Source organism: Ictidomys tridecemlineatus, chromosome 7, assembly GCF_052094955.1.
Source record: "Ictidomys tridecemlineatus isolate mIctTri1 chromosome 7, mIctTri1.hap1, whole genome shotgun sequence".
Taxonomy (NCBI): Eukaryota; Metazoa; Chordata; class Mammalia; order Rodentia; family Sciuridae; genus Ictidomys; species Ictidomys tridecemlineatus.
In genome coordinates, this window is record NC_135483.1 from 129898217 (window position 1) to 129923410 (window position 25194).

Sequence of the window (25194 nt, forward strand, 5' to 3'; positions counted from 1 at the left end):
GGGCTGGCAGGAGAGAGGAGGAAGAACAGTACATTTTTCTGAATGAGTGTTTAACACTACAGAGTTCACACACACCCACTCACCACACTTGCTTGGTGAGAAAAGAATCTGAGTAGTAACTGTGTGTCTCCCTAATCAGTTTGTTCACAGGCACATGGAGTTCTTGGCTTATTCAAATGTGCATTTTCACTGATGATAAATTCAAGCAGAAGGAGCTACTACAAGCCAGTACATCCACTAGCATTTTCCCCAAACAGCTGAATGAATTAGTGTTCAATGATTGGTGGCAATTCTTCCTTTCCAGCATGAATACATTCACACAGAAAACGCCAATGCATACCTGATAAGAATTTAAAGCTAAATTTTGAAACTGTCTTGAGAAATCTATTTTCAAAATATATAAAGTTAGAAGGAATTTCCAACAGTGGTGACTTCTGGCCAGCTCTGCTGAGTCAATGGGAAATGAAGTCCTGATGAAGTTACCCAGGAACACAATGAGAAAGCAAATTAGACTTTTAAAATACTATTTGGATTTTAAAAATTTCCATGCATTCTTAACTTGCTAAGGGAAGTAAAAGCAGTGGGATCATTGGAAAACAGAGGTGTCACAAAGGAAATAAGGGGTGGGTGGGTGGGGAAGAACAGAAAGAAGTAAAATTTGAAGTGACACCACTAGAAATGTTCAGTGACTAAAAACATCCGTGGTATGCATCTTTGCAGAGCTCATGGGTTTTCTTCATGCTTTAGTAAATATTTTCTGCAAATACTTTATTAACAGTCTAAATAGCACCCATTTGAAGTTAGACAAATTCTTTTGTAATTACACACAGGGGCAGAACCTTACATAAATGTGCTTCAGAAAGAAGGTATATCAAGCTGAATGCTGCCTGGATGCTGTCATAATTTTCCTTATACTTTGTTGGTTTGTGTGTCATAACATATGATCTGCTTTCCTGATCCCTCCGAGGCAGCATGGCATGGTTATTGTCCCCACATGATGCCTGAAATTGCTGTGTTAGAGGCCAGCAAGGCACTGTGCACCACGGGTGCGATGATCAGGCACTGCTTGTTGTGCCGGTGTTTAGTCTGGGGGTGTTGCTGGTTTTTCCATTACCTTATACTATGGCATTTATCAGATAATGCAGGGAAATGACCTTGTCTGTGAACTTGGCCTTGGGTATCATTATTCATGACAACATATTGCTTGTGTCCCCTGTTGGTTGTAGATTTATTTAGTCCCCTTTGATTTGTTATTTTATTTCTATTTATCATTGCTTGAAACAATAGAAACCTTCGGCTTTTTGAACTGGCAAGTGTATTTTTGAAGTAGTGTATATAATACTCATACATTAAATCCTAAAGCCTTCAAGTCAAAACAAGACTCTGGTTTTCTTGATCCAGTTTTAAAAGGTAAAGAAATGTGACAAATGTGTCTTTCTTCTAAACAATAAAAAAAAATCTAAAAAAATTTCTTTTTTTCTAAACAATATGAAGATATTAAATCTGGATAATAGTGTCTAATGTCTCGAGTATCAGTTTCCAGCCAGTAAAGAAGCAAGAGGTCATTTTATATTCTTTACCACTCACTAAAAAAGAACTCTGCCTTACAGTAATATAGAAGATGATCTTTCAGAGGCTTTTCTAACCCTGTGTTTTAGAATTATTCATAAGAGAACATTCCAGAGTTTTGTATTATTTTGTCTTTTTGTCTGATTTGCTGAGCTTGTTTAATTCAAATGTTGTTGGGATTTAAGGAAACAAAAATAACCAAATATAATGTACATTCTTCCATATTATTATTTGAACCAGGATAGCATGCTATCTCTAGGAACTGAATAAAGTAAAATCTATTTGTCATCTTAAAAAAAAAAAGTAGTAAAATATTTTGCTTATGTTCACCTACTTACAAAATCAAATATTCTAGGAGAATAATTCTTGCAATCAGAAAGAAATTAACTTTTCCAATTAATGCCTTAGAAAAAGTTAAGAAATCACTTGTGTTTTCAATGTAAACAAGAAAAATACATATTGAAGTTCTATTATGTTTGCAAAAAAATTATTCACGGTGCTAAACATTACATTTTAATTTAAAAATGCAATTTAAAGATAGCAACATATTTTTAATATGCATTAATAATTTTTTTTTCATTTCAGAATAAGCATTTTGCACTTTAAAAGTACATACTTTAAGAGGAGGTACTTTTTACTTAATATATAAGTGAACATTATGTTTCTTCATCAGTTTAGCAGTGATGGCTAACTGGAAAAAATTTGGCATGTAATTGGAAAAAAGGTTTCTTGTCTACAAACAACACAGCACGTAGCAGACAGCAGCACTATAATGATTGTGTTTGTATTATCCAAAATGAATTAAAAACAAAAGTAACACATAGAAAGTATAGCTTTACTTGTTAGCAAATGAAATTTAAAAAATAGTGGTTGTGTGTGTGTGTGTGTGTGTGTGAGAAGTTGAAGATTTCACTGGAAAGACTTGGTTTTGAACTAAGTAACTACAATTTGCTCTCTCCCAATTACACAATTATCAACATTTTCTATGCCACTTGAAATAACAGACTTTGTTGTTGAAAAATATAAAAATGATTAGCTTCTTTCTCCTTCTTGTAAATGAAGAATGGAAATAGACTATCAATAGTTTTAAGATGGAGACACGCATCATGATCATTGTTGTCACAAGTTTCTGGTGGCCTCCTGTAATAACCAGGAATGTTAAATTTTCGAAAATTGTTTCTTGCAAACTATTAGAAAACAAATGTAGACTTAATATAGACAGAAGAAATAAACCTAGAAGAACAAATTCCAAGCTGTTAGTGGTGGTTCCTTTTGGGGAAGAGAAGAGAATAGACAGAAGGTGAAGGAGCACTGTCACTTTTTAGTCTATATTCTTGGTGTTTAATTTTTACTACTGAGAGTTTCTTTATTGTATTACTTTAAAGTGGATAACTAAAACGTGCCTTTAAAAGGTAGCTTCTTTTTTGTACACACGGAAAAACTATTAGAACTAATAAATGAAGTCAGCAAAGTTACAGCATACAAAATCAACACACAAAAGTGAGCTGTGTTCTATAACAATGGATAGTCCAAAAAAGGAAATTAGGAAAACAATTGCATTTAGGATAGCACCTGACATAATGACATACTTAAGAATAAAGTCAGCAGAAGAGGAGAACGTCTTGTACACTGAGAATTGCAAAATGCTGATGAAAGAAATTAAAAACACAAATAAACAGAAAGACATTCCCATGTTCATCCTTGGAAGGATTATTATTATTACTATGTCCATATTATCTCAAATGATCTATGTATTCAAAATAATCCCTATCAAAATCCCAATGATTATATATATTATATTAATATATATCCTACATACATATATATAATATTTCTTTTCAGAAATAGAAGTAATCCTAAATTTCATATGGAATTTCAAGGGACCTTGAATAGTTGAAAGAATAAAAAAGAGCAAAAAGTTGGAGGTCTCACACTTTTTGATTTCAAAACTTATTACAATTAGAATCCAAATAAAGTCTATGCTATATTTTAAAAAACATACTACAAAGTGCAGTAATCAAAACTGTGGTACTGACACAAAGACTGACACAAAGACTGACATATAGATCAATGGAACAACAGAAAGCCCAGAGAAAACTCTTGCATATATAGTCACATGATTTTCAACAAGGGTTCAAGACCATTCATGGAGAAGTTCAGTCTTTTCAATAAATGGTGTTGGGGAAACTGGATGTACACTTGCAAAAGAATGAATTGGATTCCTATACCATTAAAAAAAAAAAAGAACTCAAAGTTAATTAAAAACTTAAACATAAAACCAAAATTTTAAAACTCTTAGAAGAAAATGTAGGGAAAAGTTTTGTGATATTGTATATTGTTGTGACACATGACTAAACCAATCAGGGTCACTCCAGGTGAACTGGGCTGGCACGAAATAATCACACAGAGACAGAGAGATACCTTTTCTTTGGGTTCTTTGATGTCTCCTCTGACCCAGATTTCACAAAAGAGGCAAGTCAGGCATGAAAGAGAATGAGCATGCCTGGAACCCTATTTTATTGGGGAGAAGCCGTCCAAAGGAGGCAAGGGGTAGGATTACAAAGGGACAGGTGAGTGTAACTCAACCCCATTGGGTAATGCCCACTCCTGGAGCCCCGCCTCATTACCCAAGCGGAGGTAAAGCCCAAGTTACTGCGGGGCACAACAATGTTCAGTATCTCTTGCTTAGGACTTAAGGGTGTGTATTTCCAGAGGGGTTCCCGACAGTATATGGCAATTATATCTTGGAAATGACATCAAAAGTGTAGAAAACAAAATAAGATATGGATAAATTTGGCTTCATCAAAATGAAAAACTTTTGTGCATTAAAAGCACTATAGAGTGAGAAGGCAACCCATAGAATGGGAGAAAATATTTTCAAATATATATCTGATATAGGATTAATATACAGATATATAAATGACAAGAAAAACAATAATTTTGCCAATTAAGAAATTAGCAAAATATTTGAATAGAAATGTCTCTAAATAAGATATATGGATAGCCAATATTGAAATGATGCTCATTCAGGGAAATGCAATCAAAGCCTCCATGAAATACCATGTCATATCTAGTAGCATGGCTATTATCAAAATGCAACAAAACAACCAGAGAATAACAAATTGGCCAGAGTGTGGTGACTTTGGAACCCTGTGCACTACTGGTGGGAGTGTAAAATGGTGCTGCCACAATGGAAAACAGTATGGCATTTCCTCAAAAAATTAAAAATAGAATTATCATATGACCTGGCAATTTTACTTCTGAGTATATACTCAAAGAATTCAAAGCAGGGACTTGAATTTGTATATTCATGTTCAAGGTAGCATTATTTATAATTGTCAAAAGGTGAAAGCAACCCAAATAATTATTGATGGACAAATGGGTCAACAAAATGTGGTATATACATATCAGGCTATCTTACCCTTAAAAACAAAAGAAATTCTGATGTTTGCTGCAACATGTATAAACCATGATGGCATTCTTCTAAGCAAAATGAGCCAGAGTCAAAAGGAAAAAATTTCACTTACATGAGGAACCTAGAGTGGTCAAACTTACTGCGACAGAAAATAGAACAGTAATTGTCAGGAGTTGGTGGTAAGGGGAAAATGGGAGTTTTTTTTAAATGAGTACAGAGTTTCAATATGAGAAGATGAAAAACCTCTGGAGATGGAGATGGTGGGAGCTGTACCACAATGTGAATGCACTTAACGCCATTGAATGATACACTTAAAATGGTTTATATGGTAAATATAAAACACACACAAAAGTTAACTGGTAGGGTGTTTTGGATAAGGCAGTTGCAGGAAAATGGCAAAACTTTAAAAATACTTGAGTATAATGCATATTTAAACAGAAAGAAGTGAGACATTGCAGGATTTTTCTCTCTGGGCAAGCTTCACAAAATCAAATATCATTTGTATTATTTTTATTGCTAAATATTCCATAACTGATTGATCAAGATTTCAACATATAAGCACCTAGACAATTATCTATGGTAACTTTGGAATTGGAGTTTTGCATTCCTGCTCTGATTAGCAGCAAAGTCACTGGGCCTGAAAAGGTTTTGTAATAGTACACCAGTAAATAAAAATCTGTTACTTAGTAATAAGGGTCTGTTTTTCTGACTTTCTCTATTCCACAAAGTGTTAAAAAGTCCTAGAGCAAGAGTGGTTGCTGGATAACAAAAGAAATAAGTAATTTGTAGCAGGTGGTTCTAATTGTGCCCATCAAACCTGTCACTCAATTGTGCAGAAGAGTGGAAAATCAATTAGCAACTACAAGCCTGGGTGCTGAAGAGTGACAGCAGTGTCTTAACTCAAACAGGAAATCAGTAATGGAAGAAAATGATTACCAAGGCTAGTGGATGCCCCTGGGTCTGAGGAGGCTTTCCATCTACCGTCCAGCCTTCTCAGACAGAAGATACTGCTGGAGAACATTCCAACATGTGTGTTACTCAAAGAGCGGTTTATTGCCTCATGGGGTCTAAATGGATAAAGACCAAGAGTCCAGCGTTCTTCCTTTTTCCAACATCCTGCTTTGGATGTGGTCTTGTTTGCCAGGTAGTGTACTTGTTGTTAACTGACCTGGAAGGGTTACATTTGCTCAGAGGTGGTCCTGCAGGCATGGTTAGCAACTGGGCTGGTGGTCAGTACAAGGTAACTTGGACAGGCCTAGGTAGCCGAAATAGGGATTAAAACCAAATTTACCTCTGCCATAATTTTGCTTCAGAGTTGGAACACACATGAGTGTGGGCTACTGAATGTAGTTAAGCAAAGAAAAAAATCATGTTTACAACATACACTTGTATCCAGTTTTGGGGAAACAAAACAGATTTTTCCCCCACTTTTCATCATTTGCATGAGGTCCCCAAAGCATTGGTAGAATATGAAGCATCTGAACCCTAAGGCTGATTTCTGCCCTAGCTAGGGTCATTTTGGCACTGTGAACAATCTATAATGTGACTTTGAGTTCATCACTTTGTCCTGTTACTCCATCTTCTTCATTTGTTCCACATGTCTGTGTTCTCTTTCGTCAGCTGCTGTATTGCAAAAGGCACTGGACAATTATACCATTTATCTATCGATCGATCAGTCCATCGATCTACCTACCTACCTAATATCTTGTCGTTGTTTAATAGGGTGCATTATATTGGCAATCAATAAATACTTTTTAAATAAACTCTTGACTATTAATTTTTTGCATGGTCAGATAACATATAAAAAGTAATTAACAGCATGCCTGGTTTGTGACAGGACCTCAATGAACATTAAGCAAACAACAATTTAAAAAAGAAAAGGAAGAATGAGACATAAAAATAGATGAAACAATTATACTTATTTTCTTCAGTACAGAACAATTTAATTATAATGAACAGAGGACCCTGGTTTCATTGGTCAATCTCCTTTTATGTCCAGTGTTGACTTGCTGACTCGGGACTTCTGATCCAAGGTGCTTGTGGAAGCTGCCTAGAAAGTTGGGGGGATAAAGGCTTCCTTCTGCCTGGTATCTATACCTGGGATGGGGAAAGGCAGAACTAAAACTAATGCTGAGATACATCAAAGGTAGCATTATACCCTAAAGAAGGTCATTTAGTCTGTGACATGATGTCAACCCATTCCCCAGTGTATTAATCCATTTCTCTGCACACATGCATTCACATTCTTGTGCATTTTTTGTAGTATATACTGGAAAAGATTCCAGGACAGATGGAGGGAGTGAGGAAAGAAAGAGGGTGAGAGAAGAGAAAAACACTGGTGACTAAGAATGTTGACTTCCAAATCAAGGGAGAACAGAGAAAGCATACAAGGTCTCTCTCCAAAGTAGACAGATGCATGAAGAGTCTCTAGACAAAACCAAAGCACCAATTCTCCTATTTCCTGGTAGTCAGTGGATTTTTTTTTTCATACAGATCTCTCACTTCATTGCTCAGATTGGTCTTGTTCAAGTAATCTTACAGCCTCAATCTCCCAAGTAGCTGGGATTACAGGTATGTACCACCACATGCAGTTTTCAGTGGATATTTTCAAAGGTAATGGCCTTGGCACAAAAGCAAGAGACTTGTTTTGCAGGTGTCTTTCCTGTGGAACCACTGAAGAGTTCTATCCTGGTGCTCTGTTTTAGGCATGGAGAAACTGGCCTTCCAGCCCTCTCTGTCCTTGACATTGATTGTGACAGGAGGTCACCTTTGTTATGGCACTTTTTATCCCCAGTAGCATGCTGCAAATTATATGAAGAGTAAAAAGGCACAACCCTCTGCAGGATCAGGAAGACATCTGTGCACAAAGAAGTCTAAGTCTAAACAAAATAGACCTAAGCAGCAATGGTGAGGTATTTGAATACCCTCCACATTTTCACTACACTTCCTTTTCTGCTAAAGAAAGACCCCATGCAGTTTACACATATTGTGTTTAAAAAATACTTGGTAAATATTTGTTTTCCACGACAAGCAGTTAGAAGATAAAAGCCTAAATACAACAGAATATATTAGCAAAGCTAGTAATTAATAAATCTTTGTGGAAAGTACAAGTCATCTTAAATTTTACTATTTGTCATTCAAAAATCAATTTCAAAATAACATCAGAAGATTTAAATTCACCTCCATAAATGCTTTAGGTAATTGAATACCCTACTCTACAGCACACTTTACATTTTAAAAAGCTCTGATTATGGTTAGATTTTATCATCCCAAGAGCCCTCACATTGAAGAATAGTAATGTTTCTGCTAGAAAATTTTAATTTTACCTGTTTGTAATGGTCACAAGTGCAGGAGGACAGTAGTAACCGCTGGAAGCCTGGTCAAAGGTGCGAAGGACTGTATCAATTTTGTAACAGAATCTACCATGTCTCTCCCATCCCTTAAACAAGAAAAGGAGAAATTAACAATGTGTTTTATTTTAATTAAATACCCATAGGTCTTTTTTTTTTTGCATCTTCTCATATATATAACCTTTTTCTCGGACTCACTCAAATCTCCTTGAATTTTGTCTATCTTTACATTTCTCCTATCTGGTGGTTCCAATAGCTATAGCCACTTTGACACTTTTAAAATTATCTGAACAAACTAGAAATTTTAATTAACTTAAAAATGTAAAAACTTTGACACAAATGAAAATAAAGGGGGAAAATATAGCAAACAAAAGAACCCCAACTCTGGATCCAACCACAGTGTGACTTTATCTATTAATGTTGAATGAATTTCAATAAGTATAATGTCTCCACATCTAGTTTTCTCATCTGTAAAATGGTATAGTGTAATATTCATCGGGCTATTGTGAATCAAAAAGAATCAATGCAGGCAGAGATCTTAGAGTAGAGCCAGGAAATCAGTAAGAGCAAAGAAGAAAAGTGTCTAGATAATATTGGAGTCTTTTTTTTCAACTTTCTTTCATATTGATTGTTTTATGTTATCTCTTTGAGCTTAGGGACTTAAATAAAATCACCAACCAGTGGACCAGCTGAGCCTGGAACCCAATTCTGGTGCAATTGAGGATGGTCTTAGTTTGATATGATACTTCCAAATAAAGAATGGCCAAAAAATATATACACATATATATGACAAAGATTATATTGCTAAATTAACTGTCTGGCCTTTTAGAGAGGAAGTAAGCGAATTTTGACACTCAGACAAAAAAGACAAATATGTTGCTCAAAGCTTAGCCCTAGGAGCAAGTTAGGGTCACTCTGTTCTTTAAAATCACACGATACAGGAGTCATACATTCATTATATTTAAACTGAATTATTTTAGGTCTTTTTGTTTCAGTATTATTAAACCACATTGCTTAAATGTGCCTTTTTTTTTTCTTTTTACTTATTCACCAGTTTTAAAATACCTTTCACTCTGTGCCATGCCAATGCTTACCTGCTTTTGATGAGACATAAAATGCTTTCTAGAATATTTCTTGGAAAGGTCTCAGTCTTGTCAATTAAAGAAAACCTTAATTTAGAAATCTGATATTTTGGTTCAAAACATTTCATGAAATGATGTGGTTCACGTGGCACCCACATCCAGCCATTCAGGGTCTGCTCTGAACTCACTCCCCTCTACCTCACTCCTGATCCTCTCTGTGTAATTGACAGCTCCAGAGAGACCCCTGTGAGCACTCTGTGGGCCAGGGACAGGGTGGTTAGACTGCTTTTGTTCCTGGAAGGACAGGTGGAGGGAGGCTGACAATTTGACCTTTCTAACCAACTATTCCTTCTTTATTAGCAGTTTTTGGATCATGGGCAGCTTAGCAAAACAAAAATCCAAGAACTGAACAGCCTCAAGAAAAGGGAGGGTAAAAAGAAGTGGCTGAGTAGTAACCAGGAGAACAAAGCCTCTGCACTGCAAGCCCTTGTCCACATAATGGAAGAGTGGAGAGTGACAGGAGAGTCACCCTTTGTATACTCTAGCTGCCACTTCGTTTCTAAATGAAAGGATGAGGGTAATAATGTTGAAGCATTTGCTTATATTGTCCAATCCCCAAAAGGTGACTCAGAGGAAAAAATAAATCACTTTTTTTTTTGGCTTTGAATAAGACTGATTTTGTAAATTCATGTTGCAAGGGGACACTATTTAGAGAGTTCCATTAAAACAAATGGCTAAAAGAAAGGAATCGTTGGAAACCATACTCAGAGGCTGATGTAAAACAAAAACTTATCAGGATATTTTTCATACAACAAAAGAACTAGCCCTAAACTCAGAATCTTGAAATACTGGTAATTCTAGACAGAAAAGGGAAGCAGTAAAGTTCACATAGAGCATTCTGCTTTTTTGTATAAGAAGTTGATTGCTCATTCAGCAAAAAATAAAACATGTGGAGTTGCCTTGAAAGCCACATAAGATAGAGATTAGGTCAGTGGTCAGCTATAACTAATTCAGGAACTGGAGTCCTTGGATAAACTGTTTGGTGACATGTCAGCTATGGCACATATATTGTCCATCTGGAGTTTGAAGATGTAGTTTATATAAGCATTCATTAACAAATGGAATACAGTTTTTGCAGAGATGGATCACTGTTTAGTTTGAACATAAATAACTGGATTAAAGAAGAAAAGATTTAAAGTGGAGTTACATAAAAATCAGTCTGGGAATTTTTAAAAAAATATTTATTTAGTTGTAGATGAACTTACAGTATCTTTATTTATTTTTATGTGGTGCTGAGGATCGAATCCAGTACCTCACACATTCGAGGCAAGCACTTTGCCACTGAGCTACAGCCCCAGCCCCTGGAAAATTTTTGAGAATAACACGTAGCATGAAAATTTCCGATGGAAAAGAGGGAGGGGGCAGGGGGAAGGAGAGAGAACATGGGTCCATATGCTGAGGACACTGAGAGGTCGAGTTTTAAATGCAATTTTATCTCAGGGCAGTAAATAGTCAAGACATTTTAAAGAGATAATTTTCTACCTTTTAGGTTTAAACCTAAAATATTACATATTTTTATTTAAACTATCTAAAATACTTTGTTATTATATTAAAGTATCTTTATTATTGCATTTCTAAATAAAGAATATATCACAAGCATGCTCTCCTCTCCATTATTTTATTCTGTTCCAATATTTAAGTCTCAGAAGGGGAAGAAGAAGGCAAGATGCTGGGTGCCGAAGTTCACGGTGACTCCAAGGAACGCATTCGCTTTCTCTCTGACATCCCATTTGAGAATTATGAAAACCATGTGTGAGAGGAGGCATCGTGCCACAGCCATTGTTTGTACAGATGGCATAACAGGATCATGTACATTTTTTATCTCAAGGAAAAAAAGAGTAGTCTTGGGTCAAAGAGCATAGCAAGACAACGATCTCTCTCAGGGTTGTAAATCCTTCAGGTGCCTCTAGCTGGGAATTGTTTGGTTTGTAAAAAGTAGCCCACACTCAGGAAAGAGAGAGAGAGAGAGAGAAAGAGAGAGAGGGGGTGGGAAGGAGAGGAGGAATGGAGAGCCAAGAGAGGGAAGGGAAAGGAAAGGTAGGGAGGGCAGAGATTTACTATAAATTGAGGGCAGATATATTATTCTACCTATGTAGACCCTGTACCTAAATTGCAGTGTTACTCATACTTACCTCTTGACATCCTGATTCAGCATCAGGAAGAAAATGGCCTGCTTTTTTACAGATGTAAAAATAGGTTTCTTCGCAATTTTTGACTTTCCAATATCCCTCCTATGGGAGAAAATGTTATGATGAATGAATACACTCTGTGCTCATGCTTGTGGGCAATACCCCTTATTATGACCCAATATCTGATTAATAGCAAGTGTTTCCAGTGGGGCCATGTTTCAGGACCCTGCCTAGGAAAGGGTCAGCAGCCCCTCCAGGGATGGGAAGCCCCACTCTCTCTCCAGCATGCCACAGTTTTGATGCCCGCAATTTAGAAACAGGTTCGGAGGGAGGATACAACTGATATTTCTTGGTTGCTGCTGTGTACTAGACCTAATGTTGGGTGATTTTCATGAATTTCAATGTTTCTATCAGGTAGCAATTATTCTAATTTGAAGATTAGGCTTGATGCTTTGCACAAAGTTCTGTAGTCAGTAAAAAAAAATTAGAGCTAGGATTGATATCTGGGTCAGTCTGGCTTTGCGTTAAGCTGCTCTCAAATTTTCTTATAAAAAGATGGGATGGAATAAAGGTTCAAAAGCATCAGTGTATAACAGAATCACCTGGAGGGACTCCTGAAACACTGATGGCTGTAGCCCTTGATCAGATATTTCATTCAGTGGGTCTGGTGGGACCTGAGGATTTGTAATTGTAAAAGGCTTCAGGTGATGGTGATGTTGCCCGTCTAAGGTCATGTCTTAAGAACCACGTGGCTCTGATTGATTGAGAGTGCCGCTTTCTCTTCCCAACCACTTCTCAGTGTTAAATCAAAGGCTCGGCTGCTTTTATGTATAAACTTGATGCTGGGGAAATACCTGGAAGCCACTGTGAATCATCCTAGATAACATTCACATGGTTGAAATTCATGTTCAACCCCCAAAGTCCTTCTCCATCACTAAGTTTTCAGAACATCACTCAGCTCTTTATATAACAGGCTGTCTTCTCCCAGCCCTACCAACGGCTGTTCTCAGATTCCTCATTAATAATAATATATCTGCCAGCAGATTAAAATTTTAATTTCCCAAATGATTTTTTATTTTAATTCAAGTCAGAACTTTAGATTAAAACCACACAATTCAAATTTCAGTTGGTATTTCAGGTATACGGAATTTTAGGGGAATATGGAGCCCTTCCGTGACCTTCAGAAGCATACTCTGTCAAGGGCTGACATTTTCACCTGTAAGAGCAGCACTGTCCCTCCCCATGGAATCTTCCAGCAAACCATCCAATTATAGAATAGTCAGGCATACCAGAGTTGCTTAATGACTGTTGGATAGATAGATGGATGAATGAGTAGTTTCCTAGGCTTTCACATTTAAATTTAGGGGTTAATCATGATTAGGTAACTTGTTACATATAACGAGTATTTCATTTTAAGGCTTACTTGATGAAAATAAGTGTTAATTTTTATATACCTACTACTTAAGGAAATAAGCGGTTACAAAGGGGGCTACAGAATATCCCACTTAGAGGAGAAAACCTACCTCACTCTTTTAAAATAATACTATCTATCTAAATGTTGGCTCCTGTTCTATAAAAAAGCTAAGTGAAATAAACTTGTCAGTCAATAGGAAATGAAGGTCATCTTAATTATATCAAAACCAAAGAGTCAATAATGTTTCTACTATAGGAGCATGAATGGTGGTGGATTTCAGCAGAGTCAGACCCATGACAAAGATTTAGGAGGTCACTGTTTCTCCCTCCCCCAAAGGAACTCAGAGGCACTACATTAACATGTATAATTGTGACTGCATATGTTATGCAGGCCTTAAGACACACAACAATAAAGGTGTCACAGAAGTAAGTGTCTTGGTCTCTGCTGTGGCCCAAGTCCCTGGCCTAGGAGTTCCTTGACATAGGTCCAGCAACATGAGCATTGAAAAAAATGAATCAACTTACAGATTGCTCTGATGAGACACATAGCTGGCTTCTATTTGGAAAAATTCGGGGCTCAAGTGTGTGCCAATTAGTAAAGATGACTGAGGAGCCATTAGACCATTCAAAGAAAACTGGAATTTTATTGCTGCTCAAACCAATCCATGTTTCGGATGCATTTTCTGTAAGAGACAATTGTAAATTACTTAAGAGATTCTATTATTTGCAAAGGTGATAATGCACTGAAGTTATTACCAAAACATACTACTTTACATGTGATTGCTTCATGTGAAGAAACCTGTTTAAGCTTCATATAAATACCTGTCTAAACTTTCCCCTCCCACAATATTCAGATTTGCTTCAAGATCTTTCAAGTGAGGCAAAGGGTGAGCTAAAGCCATCACAATGACAAAACCAAAGCATGTCAGACTCCTTGGACTCTAGTTCCTATTATAATGAGTAAAATAGACCTGAAAATCTGGTTTTGCTTCTGCCTAGAGAAAGGGGAAAAACAATGGGAATGTTGATTGGATTATGAAAAGGGCACATTTAAGAGAAAAAGCACTTGTAATGATATCTACCTTTAATATTTTTCTCTTTTTCATCCCCCTACCCTACATAAAGGAGAAAAGGAACAAAAGCTTTTAAATGAATTAAATTGGCCAAATTATATTGTTATATCATGTGCACATATGAGTATGTAAAATGGATCCCACTATTATGTATAATTATAACTCACCAATAAGAAATATGAAAAAAAAATGGGAGCAATGGGTTTCTGGAAAAGTAACAAAGCGTGACAGCCTAGATAGGGTAAAGAGACCCCAGGTGGTTAAGAAGTGTCTAAGTGTCCTTGTGGACACAGAGGCAGCCTTAGGATTCTTTTAATCCCAAATGGAAAGGATTAGGGGAAATGACAGGAAGATTTGTGTTTTCATGCCAAAGCAAAACCTAACATTCAAAAGGTCATCAAAGCAGAGTTCTGGAGGTTTCTGGGTTTGTTTTCACTTTTAAAAACTGAAAACTGAAATGAATGATTTCAATGTTTTCCAGCAGGATTCCTGTGAACTAAAGGACAGGGAGTAGCAGACTGGATCTGAAGGGCTGAAGGTAGTAGAGGCTGAAAGCCCAGAACCTGCACATGACAGATTGCCTGAAAATCACCATGCCAAATAAGTTACGCCTTTTTCACTGCCTGAAGTTATTTCATTTAATTATTTGCTTAAGGAATTCCCTTTACATGACCAGCACACAACTACTACATGATGACCATAAAACTAAATCATAGGTTTAGATTTTGCATTAGAAGTTTCAGAAAGTGATATTACCCCTTAAAACAATTAAAAGCCATCTAATCATATTTGGTGTATGTGGAGATGTTACAAAGTTTCTGAACATGCATTTAGTAAAAATCCAATGAATTTGCATTCCTGAATTTATTCCTTTAAATAAATGTGCCCCAAACACTTTTAAATAGCTTAAATTTCTTTTCAACTCCACTAATAAAACATTACTGCAGTCTGGGGTTGTGGCTCAGTGGTAGAGTGCTCACCTTGCACGTGTGAGACCCTGGGTTTGATCCTCAGCACCACATAACAATAAATAAATAAATAAAATAAAGGTATTGTGCCCAACTACAACTAACAAAATATTTTTTAAAAAGTTACTGCATCATGTTTCATTCTTCTTAAACCTAAGGCAAAGATACTCACCATCTCTAAGGAGGTTTACAAGGAACTCCACCTCTGCTAATGAAGCTATGTCTATTAATGTGCTGTTATCAGACTGGCAAGAATGCAAAGCCTCATTCCAGGTCTTTTCTTCTTTCTGAAGTTTGTAGCAATTACGATTGTAGGGATTCCAGCCAGGCTCACAATGGGTAGCGTGATATTTCCAAGCATCTTTATCTTTTTTCAACAAAAAGCAATGTAATTTTCCACAATTATTTTAACATGACTTATTACTCTTTATTTAAATTGCCATCAATATGATTACTTTGAAAATGTGAAAATCAAGATAAATGCAATGACATATATATCGTGAAATTTTAGATCCTCAGAATTGAGAAGGGTCTAGTCTCTGATCTAGATCTAAGGTCTAATGAATCTCAGCTCCTTATTTTCCAGATGAGAAATCTAAGGCACAAAGCAGTAGGAGACTTTACAAAAATCATGTACAACAAAAGCTGAAAGTCAGGGCTAGTTAACAGGGTTAGGTATGATTTCACTGCTATCTGGGGAAGAAAACATTCTTTTAAAATTGCTTCTTGGACTCTGACAACAATTAGAATCATAGTCCAAGAATGTAGAACATTTAGACATCATCCGGTGGTTTTCAAGCTAGGAAATGAAGCCACACAGAACCCTTTTAAAATATGGAGTTTTAAACCTCAGTCTAAAGATACAATAAAAAGGTGAAAGAGGAACTTTTTCTGATGGAAGCAATAGCAGAGCCAAGCAAGAACCTGTTGTAGCAGAGCAAGATGGTGGTTGAGGGCTGGGATGCAGCTCAGGGGTAGAACGCTTGCCTGACATGTGGGAGGTGATGGATCTGCTCCTCAGTATGTTTGCTCTTGTGTGCTTGCAGTGCACAGCCCCCTCACCCTCAAGATGGAGATGAGTAAGATCCTCCAGTGACGTCTCCCCACAGAACACCAAGCTGAACAGCTATTCATGCACCAAACTACCTTCACAAGAGCCAAGGAAATCAGATGAGAGACTCTAGGCCCTGCTTTTAGTACAAAATGAAAGGGCATACTGAAGAAGGCAGGAAAGAAAGTGTCACCTCTCCTCCAACTCTAAGCAGTCGGGCACATAAAGAGATGCCTCCCCCTTGGGGGAAGTAGAGAGCACCATGTTCGAGGTCTTCAACTTGAAACCAAATACCAGGCCCACCATGGTGAAACCAGTGACCATGGCCCCTATTGCCAGACTAATACCTGTGGACTGACCCCCACGAATTGTTAGGCTGACTGTCTCCACTAAGTTTCCTCCAATCTCCAGCAGCAGAGCAGGGAGCAGGACTCCCTTCTTGGGGAACAGGGCATGAAAGCTAGCACAGGGCTTTGTGTTGGAGCCCCAGTGCTAGGCCCATTGCAGTGAGACAGACCTAGAACCTCTTAGAAACTGAAGACCTCATTCACAGGCCACAACTCCTAGATAGAGCCTCTGTGTCAGCCCCAGCATCAGGTGGAGATCGGTTGAGTTTTTGCTTGCATCATCTCTGGCCGTAGAAAGAAACTGGGGTACACCTACCCTCTTCCTGAGACTGTACAGGCCCCTGCAGCTATGAGACTCAAGTACAACCTAGTTTAATTCAGCCTTGGTGTCCTCTACCACCAGTCTCCAACAGCAGCTGTTTTCTTTTCTTTTTTGGGGGTGGGGTGAGGTAGGTGGATACTGGGAATTGAATTCAGGGCCACTCAACCACTGAGCCACATCCCCAGCCCTATTTTGTATTTTATTTAGAGACAGGATCTCAGTGAGTTGCTTAGTGCCTCGCTTTTGCTGAGGCTGGCTTTGAACTTGGAAACTGTTTCAGTCTCCCGAGCCACTGGAATTACAGGTGTGTGCCACCTAACTCGGCTAGCCAGTTATTTTCTGAGGGCAGTGCTCTCAGATGGTGTCCTAGACTGCTCATGAACTAGAAAGACCTACATCCCAGGGGCACAGACTCATGTTTTGGCCTGTTTCTCTGCCATCTGTGGTATGGGCCTTGGAATACCCTTGAGACTGTGCAGGCCTTTGCAGCTGTGAGACTCAGGTGTTACAGCTTAGTGACAGTCTTAGTGGCCAAGGGACTACCTTCACAACACTACCTCAACCTTGGGCAGTATAATGTGCTGCAAAATGCCATTCACCATGGACAGGAGAGGGTGTAAGTACAAGACTTTGCCCTAGACCTCAGTGCTAATTTGGTGAACCTTAACACCAGGCAGATCCTGGTGGGTTCATCCCCAGGCCTGCCTGCAGAGGAAGCCTTTGGAACAGCTCCAGTGCCAGGGGAAGATACATGGCCTCAGTCTATTGTATTTCTATTCTAGCTAATGGCAGAATAGGCCACAAGTCCACCTCATCAATAGGCAGCCCATAGAGTGAGCCTTGCTCCTACCCAATTTGTGTTGGCCTTAGTGGGCTATGGGCTCAGGATGTGATGCAGCTCGGGTGGCCACAGGTATGACATAGGAACTTGAGGCTGGTTCATCCATCTGCCTAGGGTCAGGTAGAATCTTGCAGTGTAACCACAAGGCCAGTAACTGTGGATGAGTCATCTGGGGTTATTGGTGTTCAAGAAAGACTTGAAAATGCTGAAGGGGTAGAAAGCTTACTCGAAGAAATAATAACAGGAAACTTCCTAAACCTAGAGAAGGATACAAATATCCAAGTACAAGAAAGTTAAAAGTTACCAGTCAGATTTAACTTAACCAGGGCTAGCCCAAGGTATTTTATAATCAAGCTCTAAAAGGTGAAAGATGAAGAGAAGATTCTCAAAATTGCAAGAGAGACAAACAGCACATTGGAGACTCCCAATTCACTCAACAGCAGACTTCTTAGCAGAGACCTGGTAGACCAGGACAGAGTGGCCTGAGATTTTCATAGTACTGAGGGAAAAGGAAACAAAAAACTATCTACTAAGGATTCTGTACCCAGCAAATCTATCCTTTAGAAATGAAGAAGAGATAAAGACATTCCCAAATGAAAACTTGAGAAAATACAATACTACCAGATCTATTACACAAGAAATGCTAAAGGAAGTTCTTAAAACTGAAAGAAAGAGACATTAATGAGTAAGAGTATGAATGGGAAGGTAAAAAACCTACTAGTAAGAGTATATAAACAAATTCAGAATGTTCTCATATTTTCTCATATGGTAAGTATGGTGTTAAACTATTCATATCTTTAATATAAAAACTAAAATTCAAAATGTTGAAAAATAATAACTACATTAATGTGTTAAGAGATAGGCAATATAGAAAGATGTAAAATGGGCTATCAAAAAATTTAAATGGGAGGAGGAGGGGGCTGTGAATGTGTACTTTTCTTAGTAGTATATTTTCTCTTGTTCTTTTGTATTTGGTTCTGTTCTGGTCTTTAAGTTGGAAAAAATTAAAAATAACTTATTATAATCAAAAGTTATGTTTTGTAAGCCTCATGGTAACCACAAAGCAAAAATCTATAATAGACAAAACAAAATAAAAAGCAAAGAATCAGAACACACTGATAGAGTAAATCACTTAACCATAAAGGAAGACTCTAAGAGAGGGAGAAATAAAGAATTACAAAAATACTAGAATACAAGTTATAAAGTGATTGTAGTAAACTTAGCCATCAATAATTACCTCAAACATAAATGAATTAAATTCTCCAATTAAAAGACATACAATGTCTGGAGCAAAAAAGAAAAGAAAACAACAACAACAACAACAACAAAAAAAAACCCCAAGACCCAAATATATGTTGCTCACAAGAACTCACTTTACCTTTAAGGACACATATAGGCTGAAAGTGAAGAGATTGCTATGACATGACATGTAAGTAGAATCAAAAAGAAAGCAGGAGTAGCCATATTTATAGAAAATAAAATAGATTTTAAATCAAAAGCAGTAAAAAGAGAAAAGGAAAGTCACTATAAAATAATAAGGGGTAGCCAGGCACAGTGGCACACAACTGTAATCCCAGCAACTCAGGAGACTGAGGCAGAGAATTGCAAGTCTGAGGCCAGCATCTGCAACTTAACAAGACCCTGTGTTAAAACAAAAATAAAAAGGGCTGAGGATGTGGTTCATCAATATATGGAATGTGGAAAAACTGAAAGTTCTCTTTTTAAGATCTACAACAAGACAAAGTTGCCAATATAGTCACTTTTAGCCAATACAGTCTTGGAAGTCCTAGCCAGAGTAAGCAGGCAAGAGGAAGAAATAAAGGACATCCAAATTGGAAAAAAAGAAATCAAATTGTCGGTCTCCAGAAGACATGATCTAACCAAATAATTTTTAGATCTAATAAATGAATTCAATAAAGTTGCAAGATAGAAAGTCAATATATAAAAATCAGTAATGTTGCTTTATGCCAATAATGAATTATTTGAAATAGAAATCAAGATAGCAATCTCACTTTCAATAGCTATCAAAAAGTCTTGAAATAAGTTTAGCCAAAGAGTTGAAAGATATCTACAATGAAAATTTGAAACACTGATTAAAGAAATTAGAGACAAAAAGTGGAAAGACATCCTTTGTTCACAGCTTAGAAGAATCAGTGTTGTTAAAATGTCTATATTGCATGAAATGATTTACAGATTCAGTGCAATTCCTATCAAAATACTAATGATATTCTTCAGATACCTAGAGAAAACAGTCCTCAAATTAATATGGAAACAAACAAAACTCCAAATAGCCAAAGTCATCTTGAACAAAAGAATAAATCAGGAGACACTACACTGCCTGATTTCAAGACATACTACAAAGCTATAACAATCAAAACAGCATGGTATTGGCATAAAAACAGACACATAGACCAATAGAACAGAAGAGAGAACCTAGAAATCTACTCATGCTTCCATAGCCAACTGGTTTTTGACAAAGGTGCTAAGAACACACATTGGAGAAAGGTTAGTCTTTTCAATAAATGGTGCTGGAAAAATATCCACATGCAGAAGACTGAAACTAGACCCCTATCTCTTACCTGTTACAAAAATAAGCTTAAAAAAATGAAGACTTAAATGTAAGACATGAAAGTACTTGATGAAAAAAGGAGAAATGCTTCAGGACTTTGGAGTGGACAAGCATTTTTTGGTTGAGACCTCACAAATACAGGAAACAAAAGCAAAAATGGTAATTACTTCAAACTATAAAGCTTCTGCTAAGTGAAGGAATTAATCAACAGAGCACAGAGAGAATCTACATAAAGGGAGACATATTTGCAAACTGTGCATCTGACAAGGAATTACTATCTAGAATATAGGAGGAACTCCAAAAATTCAATTAAAAAAAAACTAATAGCTTGATTAAAGTGGGCGATAGGGCACAGTGGCACACGCCTATAACCCAGCAGCACAGGAGGCTGAGACAGGAGGATTGTGAGGTCAAAGTTAGCCTCAGCAAAAGTGAGGTGCTAAAGCAACTCAGTAAGACCCTGTCTCTAAATAAAATACACAATAGGGCTGGGGATGTGGCTCAGTGGGTTGAGTGATCCCGAGTTCAATATCTGATACAAAAAAAAAAAAGTCTAGACTTTGGGCAGGGGTTGTGGCTCAGTGGTAGAACGCTTGCCTAGCATGTGTGAAGCACTGGGTTAGATCCTCAGCACCACATAAAAATAAAAGTATTGTGTCCATCTAAAACTGAAAAAAAAAAAGCAATGGGTGTTCCTTACTCCCCTAGAGCTGACAGTTGGAGATAGAGAACTTAAAAAAAAAGTAGGCAATAAATCTAAGTAGACATTTCTTAACAGAAGATTTCCCAATGGCCAACAGACATAAAAAAAAAGTTTAATATCACTAGTCACCAGGAAAATGCAAATCAAACCACAATGAGATATAGCCTTGCCCCAATAAATAGATGGCTATTATAATAAAGACTAAAGAGAATCAATACTGGCAAGGAGGTAGAGAAAAGGAAACCCTTGCATACTGTTGTTGTGAATGTAAATTAGTATAGCCATTAAGGAAAACAATATGGAAGTTCCTCGAAAAATAAATATTGTAACTACCATATGATCCAGTAATCCCACTAGTGGCTATATTTCCAAAGGAAATGAAATCAGTATGTCAAAGGCACATCTGTTTTACATGCTTATTGCAGCACTATTCATATTAGTCAAGAAATGGAAACAACCTAAGTATCTATCAACTGGCAAATGGGTAAAGGAAATGTGGTGAATGGAACAGAATACAGTCAGACATAAAAAGGATGAAATCCTGTCATTTGGAACAACATGGATGGAACTGGAGATCAGTATGTCAAATGAACTAAGCCAGGCATAGAAAGACAAGTACTGCATGATCTCACTCTTATATGTGGAATATAACAAAGTTGATCTCACTGTAGTTAAGAAAAGACCGATGATTACCAGAGACCAGGGAGAATAGGTGGGGAGAGATGGGGAAAGATTGATCAATGGGTGTTGAATTACAGTTAGATGGACATGAGAGGAACTGGTGTTTTTGCACTGTGAGGTGACTGTAGTTGATAATGATGTATTGTGCATTTTGAGAAACTGTAAGAAATAATTTTCAAAGTTTTACTGGGAAATGAAATTGGCCAAATTACGTTGTGTGCATATGTGAGTAAGTAACAATGAATTCCACTAATGAAACTAGAATGCACCAATGAAAATAGAAATGATTTGAGGAGGTAGAGATTTTAACCTGATGTCAATGCTGTGCAATGTGTACATGTATCAAACGATTAAAGGTTGCCCTGTTAACATGTACAATTCTTATTTTCTTTATGTGTCAGTTAAAACAAACAAACAAACAAAAAAACCCTGGGATCCCAGAAGCACAGTGAGAAGACACTGGACTGAATCATCAGAAGAATTTCTTGATCTCAAAGCAACAGCATATACTGCAAAGAAACCTAATGCCACTATTCCCATTTCTGCTCTTCTAGCCTCAATTAGTAGATTAGAAAAACATAAAACAGAAGAAAGGAGGCAGGGGAATGCAGGAGGGCATAAGAAAAGAATGAAAAGATGAAGAAGAAAGACATGGACAAAGAAAGGTGAAAGAAGGAAGAGAGAGGGAAAAGGACAAAAACAGCTGGCAGCATTTTTAGCAAATTCTTGAAAGAATGGAAAAATCCCTGTGGGGGGGAAAAATGACAGGATCCCTACCCTGTTGTACATTATTCGCAGGCTGAGCTATTTAAAGGAGAATAACAGTTAAAACCTGATTGTAAGGGGCAATATTTAAACATGACAATTTAGCCTTTTTAAAATGTAGAGTTGTTTCTAATTATTCTTGTAATGATTCTTTTAAAAATGGTTATGTTTTTATCTCTACTTTTGAGTTAAGACATTTATTCCCACAAGAACTAAAAGGAGGTAATAGACCTTAAAGACAGAAACAATTGAGCTAGATTGTAATTTGGTATTATTTAAGTCTTAATTATACCATTTTTTTGTTATTTTAGGGGAAGGGTGTTACTAATAAGAGATACAGATGTGGTACAAAATCGAGAAGGGTGTAAAGTTATAATTAAGTAGGGAGAATTGGTTCTGCTGCAGAGTAGGGTGACTACAGTTGAAAATAATGCATTGGCTTGGGATATAGCTCAGTTTGGTAGAGTGCTTACCTCAAATGCACAAAGCCCTGGGTTCAATCCCCAGCGCGTGCGCGCACACACAGACAGACAGACAGACAGACAGACACACACACACACACACACACACACACACACACACACACACACAAAGTGCATTGTATATTTCAAAATAGCCAGAAGAGGGATTTTGAATGTTCTCACTACAAAGAAATGATGATCATTTGAAATAAAGGATAAGCTAATAATCCTGATTTGATCATTATGCAATGCATAGATATATTGAAACATATTGAAACACAACATTCTATCTCATAAATATGTATAATTATTGTGTGTCAATTAAAAAATTAACAAAAAAGAAAATTAATGAAGTAAATAATTTGATATGCTTAATTTCTAGGGGAACTATAAATAAAACTCAAATCTAGAGTAACAAAAAGAGCAGGCAGAATGATAAAATGCAAATTTTTTTATAAAAAGGAAGAAAATGTTTGCTATGCTCAGGTTGTTTCAGCTTTTAGTAAAAGCCTAAATACATCTGTTAGATTCATTGTGCTTTTGGAATTACAGATATTATCTAGTTACACATTTTTATTCATAAAAACATAAATCAGCTTTAGCTAAATATAAATTATGAATTAACAAAAATAGAGGAATTTAAATATATTGAGAGGATGAGTAAACAACGTGCAAGAACAAGTTAAAACACTTACCAACTATTTCATGATCAGTGTGGTTTAGATATTTTTTACATATGTAAGGCAAGGTGAACTCGCAGTCCCTACTCCTCCAGGCATTTGACATAAATGTATTAAATACTCCACAGCGATATTCAACAAATGGATCGACGTTCATCTCTGAAAATACGGTATGTGTGTTTCAAGTGAGTTTAATACACACTGAAATGTAATTTTAGCATCAAAAGATACTTCTCAAAGATAGTCAAGCCTATTAGATATTATGATTTTGCAGCTAAAGTCCAGATATAACAATTAAATGATTTCCCAATGATGGCAAAAGAGCCAATTTCACTTTAAAGTGATTTTTTTTTTTTTTTTTGCAATTTGTTGTTATTTCTAAAAACAGCAGCTGGAACCTGAACTCTAACTCACATTCTCCTGCAGCCTCAGCTAAATAGCTTACCTTCCTGGCCTCTACCTTATTTGTCTGGAAAAACTTGTCTTACAGGATATTTAGTTAAGCTAAAAAATATTTATAAGCCACTTCTAGAATAATGTCTTGTATCTACATGGGACATGCTGCTGCTTAAGGCCACAGAATGATGCCACATGTCGAAGGTAAGTAAAACACTGTGGGTACCTGTGTTCCAGTTCAGATAGGTAAGTGGGGTGCCATCAGACCACTGCCAGCCAGTGTTTTCATCCAGCTGATTCAAACCTGTCCATACTTCTACTGCTTTACTACTTACGTGCTCTGAAAAGAAAATCATGGAATTAGAAAGTTTTTAATGTTACACTTCTTTTTGTTTTCCTATTCCTGGTTCATGGAGTCATCAATCAATCTCAGTAACTGGATGGGGTTTAGGTGCTACTAAAACCCACCCTGATGCTTCAGAGGGACAAAAACAAACCTCCACTGTCCTCAGAAACCCAGAAATCTCCTAAAGGTTCCCACTTGGCTGTCAGTATTTCATTCAAGCATCCAAAAATGTTGTCCTTCAAAGGTTCTCAATGTACTCAGGGGTGCATTGTTAAGATTCTGAAGCCATCTTATTTTCAAAGGGTTCATCCATTTAAGACTTTTAGAATGTAGATGAGGAAGTGTCCAGGACCACTCCCAGAAAGCCAATGGAGGCAAGTCTTTAAATTTCAGAAGGTGTGCTGAAGCACAGCAGAGCAGGGAAAGCCAATCAGAAATGTGTGGCCAAGAGAAGCAGCAAAATGCAAGGGACCAGAGAGTATCCAGAGGGATCCCCATCAGGTGTGGACTAAAGCCACATGCAGTATGTTAGGGTTTAGCTGTTAGATGTCTCAAGAGCTCATGTGTGAGACAGTGCAAAGAAAGTTTACAGGCAAAATAATTGGGTTATGAGAACCTTAACCTATCAGTGCATTAATTCCTGATAAGATTAACTAGGTGGTAGTTGTAGGCAGGTAGGGTGTGGTTGGAGGAGGTGGGTCCCTGGAGGCATGCCTTTGGGGTATATATTTTGTCTTGATTGAGCAGAGCTCTCTCTCTCTCTCTCTCTCTCTCTCTCTCTCTCTCTCTCTCTCTCTGTCTCTGTCTCTCTCTCTCCCTTTCCTGGAGCCAGGTCCTCAGCTGCTTTCCTCTGCTACACCTTTCCACCATGATGTTCTTCGCTTTGAACCCTGAGGAATGGAGTCAGCCATCTATAAACTGAGACCTCAGAAACTGTAAGCCCCCAAGTAAACTTTTCCTCCTAAAATTGTTC

General features: G+C 37.2%; 1 protein-coding gene across 3 annotated transcripts in view; it reads right to left on the reverse strand.

Moving 5' to 3' along the window:
* Pla2r1 (phospholipase A2 receptor 1) overlaps positions 1 to 25194 on the reverse strand; it is a 117424-nt gene that overhangs the window by 62346 nt on the left and 29884 nt on the right. For all 3 annotated transcript variants that reach the window (XM_078017464.1, XM_078017465.1, XM_005315764.5), the window contains exons 5-10: positions 24102 to 24215; positions 23495 to 23638; positions 15232 to 15426; positions 13544 to 13701; positions 11609 to 11707; positions 8311 to 8423 (exon numbers count right to left, since the gene is read on the reverse strand). In XM_078017464.1, the coding sequence (XP_077873590.1) occupies positions 8311 to 8423; positions 11609 to 11707; positions 13544 to 13701; positions 15232 to 15426; positions 23495 to 23638; positions 24102 to 24215 (823 nt within the window). The remainder of the gene's footprint in view (positions 1 to 8310; positions 8424 to 11608; positions 11708 to 13543; positions 13702 to 15231; positions 15427 to 23494; positions 23639 to 24101; positions 24216 to 25194) is intronic.